General features: G+C 41.1%; 1 protein-coding gene across 1 annotated transcript; it reads right to left on the bottom strand.

Annotated features, from left to right (window-relative positions):
- Window positions 1-212: 212 nt before the first annotated feature.
- LOC117561290 (fibroblast growth factor 20-like) lies at window positions 213-3,619 on the bottom strand (the record flags this gene model as incomplete). Its single annotated transcript, XM_034238587.1, has 3 exons — window positions 213-1,853; window positions 1,991-2,094; window positions 3,280-3,619. Coding segments are annotated over 3 exons (690 nt in total), but the record flags the coding sequence as incomplete, so codon positions are not given.
- Window positions 3,620-3,951: the final 332 nt, after the last annotated feature.

The following is a 3,951-nucleotide window of genomic DNA, read 5'->3' as shown; positions in this document are numbered from 1 at the left end:
ACGACGATACCATATTGCAGTTGCCTGCAATCGATATGAGACAATACAGTATTGCCAATTAAGACCATCAGATACATTTATATAGACTCACAAAAAGCAACTAAATCATGATTTGACAATTTTATTAGATGACTCCTTCACACATTAAAATTAAAAACAACAATCTTGAATTTTTTAGAACTGTTGTTCATTAAAGTGCAATCATTTCCTTATGTTTAAGTGCAACTGTTTTTGTATCTTTTAAGAAAGTCCAAAAACAGTGTATCTTAAAGCTGATGATATGTACTGATATTTTCACTTTGCATTGACAATATTGGATTTGTCGATCTTTGAAATAATATGAATCAAAATGTTGATACCCATAACGGTTACCAGGCAAGGAGGGGCTGACGAAAGAGTTGCATTTTGGGAATTATCGAACTTCTATGGGATCCAGTGTTTTCAACTTAGACAATTCTCAAAATGACGAGTTATATTTCACATACTTTTAGGTGACAGACTTGTTTCTCCAACAAAATCTCCAGATTTTCAGACAAGGAGATAAAGTTAACCCAATAACAACAAATAAGTAAAAACTCTCTCATGGCTTGTTATTGATATCTTTTTTTTATTTAATCTCATACCTGTAAAAATATATTCTCAAAATAAATAAATATATGAAATAAATATACTGTATGTCCTAGGAAACAAAAACTCATAAATAAGAATACAATCTGTCCACAGGTTCATAAAGGCGTCTTCGTCGGTCCCGTGCTCGGTTTGGCTGCAGTCGGTGGGAGAACCACAGATTTCCTTCACTGGGTTCTAGCATGAGTCTCTGGGACACGCAGTATTCCGGCACAAGACACCACAGAAGAAGTCCTTATAAAACTCCATTGGATCTGTCCTTCTTCTGTTGTTCCTCATGCACTTTGTAGAAAAGTCATATTTTCTGAGCAGCATCACTCTTTGGAGTAGTTTCAAGGTGAATCCATCTCAAAAGTCAGTTTGGTAAAGATGATTCCCAGAGCTCTCAGACCTGTTTCCTACAACAGACATGGCTAATTTCTAGTGCATAAAACTACCTTTTTGTGTAAACCAGCCACACAGTGGAATAAGCATTTTTATAAATCATTCATTTAGCAGCCACAGTAGTGTTTCGAATAAAAATAACTGAAAACTGTGAAATTGACAAGACTCACCAGCCACATTTAAAAGCTAGTAGCAGCCATTTGTGAGTCTCGCCTATTAGTTCACTCACTTTTTTCCTCTTGAACATGCAATTTGGACTAGCAGGTAGATTTTAATTAGCGGAAATCAACAAAATCCATAAATCATCTGTTTGGCTACCCAGGCTTCTGCATAGGCCGATAAAGGGGCAAAATTAGGGGCTCAAGTTTTCAGTCATGGGGCCTTCACGTCTTCCATAGAAGATCCCATAATGCTTAGTCAAGCTCCCTGACTAGTTTCCTTCCTCCAAACCATTGGATGGGGGTCTTGAATTGGGAGCACTTTTTATGCTCCCATTTTGTCCTGATCAACAAGATCTTCCCTTCAAGAGGGGATAAGGATTATGTGCACTTGGGTTGCTTCTCAGCTCAGACAGTCATGATAATGCCCCTTCAGTCTCAGCTCTGGCCCAGTATGTCCCTGTACAGCTCTGGTACTCTATCCGGGTCCACGGGTCTCGGGAGGAAGTGAGTGAACCTCTGATGTCGCCTCGACCTCGTTCCATCCCGTGACGTCCCATCTTTGTTGAGAGCAACAAAGTAAAATGCACCTTTTTCTCCATGCCGGTATATGTTTGATGAGTAGGTGTTGTACCAGTTTTCTTCAAATTGCTCCTTAAAGATGGATTCCGCAGAGATCTTTTCCTGCACAAAGAAAGAAAGGCAAACATTTGTTTAGTGATGCAAAATATGCCACATTCTGGCCGTGAGATTGGTTGGAAATTGATATAGTGATTATGGATGTGTGTGTTCAGTGTTTAGTCAACAATGTGTGTACTCACCGATCCATACAGTTCTCCCTTATTGTTCATGGCCAGGTAGAGTCCACTGTCCACTCCTCGGATGCTAACCAGTCCAACAGCTAGACTGATGAACTCCAAAATGCCTGCAAACATTACATTCACTTGTCAGAAATGTTGCATGTTCAAAATGGCATACAATAAGCATATTCATTCTTATTAACATATCTGATATCACACATAAGCATACATTTTAAATATTAGGTACAATATAAAATAAGTCCTGAGATGGTTGCAAAATATCCTAATTTTATGACATAATTGAGGTAAGCCAATGGAGAATGTCCGAAGAAGCATTGACTATGAGACTAAAAGTGACTTTCACTCAATACAAAGAAAAGTACAGTACATATTACTATCCACACCAGCTGACTCTGTAGAGCAAGGCTGCGTCTGGAATGGCCTCTGGCATTAAGCAACATCCAAGTCTCAAATGGAATAAATCAAGTGCCAGGAGTGCTACGGCCTGCAGCACCAAGAGAAATATCTTCCAGTTCTACTTTTGATCTGCTGTAAACTGCAGATGTCTTTCTCTAACTGAAGATAAGCTGGTAAAAGTAAAAGAAAATCGTCTAATCTATCTCAAAGAGGAAAAACATGAAATACTCAATGTACCATCTGGTAAGCTCGTTCATCTTGTATTATGTGATACATAATAAGTCAATTGTTTGAGTTATGGGGAATAGGAATGGGTGTAGACTTTTTTGAACTCCTTTTCTTACAAAAGTAATATATTCACATTGTTTATTTATATTGTTTTGAACTATATGTTTGATTTTTATTGTATTGTTATGTTATACTTATTTTGTTATATGTTCTTAATAAACTATATAAAACTAAACATGTAATAAATCTGTATGCCTTATAACATCTAATGTTAGATTACAGTTAGGTGTTAGAGCAGCAGCTGCCATCACAGTGGGCTACTTCATATCCCAGTAACCTGTGTGGCGGAAGTATGGATATTATATTGGTATGCATAGTTTTAAATTAACAATCAGTTTAACATTACACTGAACTGTGTGTGTGTGTGTGTGTGTGTGTGTGTGTGTGTGTGTGTGTGTGTGTGGTGTGTGTGTGTGTGTGTGTGTGTGTGTGTGTGTGTGTGTGTGTGTGTGTGTCTGTTCCAGGACCTCCACCGTACCTGTCATTCTATTCTACAATAGTGCCTATACATATATACTGTAGCAAGCAGAAATTCCTCAATGCACTATAGGCGTGCTACTCATAATCATAATTATAATGAATATTATTTTTGAAGTGGTGTTTACCGAATGTGCTGTGGTCCTTCCTGGTGCCCTGCACGGTGCCGTCGGGCCGGATCTCCAGGTGGAAGCCGGTCCTGCAGTAGAGCTGACGCCGCCTCAGAATCCCCTTCAGATAACTGAGGTCGGCCAGGCTCCGGGACAGCCTCTCTGCGGACACCAGGTGGTCATGCTGCTGTCCCAGTCCGGTCACCGAGTTGTAGTCCACCGCCCCGGCTGGGGTGAGAACGAAATGAGAGCCAACGGGAGCCGGAGCTGCACCCGCGGGGCCAAAGCTGTCCAGAAATCCGTTGGCGAAGCTCCCCACCTCCGCCGCTGCCCCATCACAGATAAGACCGCCGATCCGGGTTTACAGCACAGGAGATCCAATTGATGAGCGGTGAGCCTCGGTACGAACCAGCGAGGGTCAGTCCGTGAAAAGGAGAAAAATAAAAGTTGGACGTACGGGAGGAAAATCCAGAGTGAGTGCACGTTTGTGGCGCAGTCACCAGGACCTGTAATTAGATTGTCATCTAATTAAGATTAAACTCCAGCGTTATCTTGACGTATGCAGGTATCCCCGGTTGCAGCAGCCCGTGTCCCTCTTCTCCTCTCTCCTTCTGCTATTTATCCCCCTCTCTCAAATCCTGCCTCTCTCTCCTCCTCACCTCGGATACTCCCCTTTACTCCAGAGCACTT

Source organism: Gymnodraco acuticeps, unplaced genomic scaffold, assembly GCF_902827175.1.
Source record: "Gymnodraco acuticeps unplaced genomic scaffold, fGymAcu1.1, whole genome shotgun sequence".
In the NCBI taxonomy this organism is placed as follows: domain Eukaryota; kingdom Metazoa; phylum Chordata; class Actinopteri; order Perciformes; family Bathydraconidae; genus Gymnodraco; species Gymnodraco acuticeps.
Note: the sequence above shows the minus strand (reverse complement) of the source record. Positions and strands in the feature narration are given on the sequence as shown.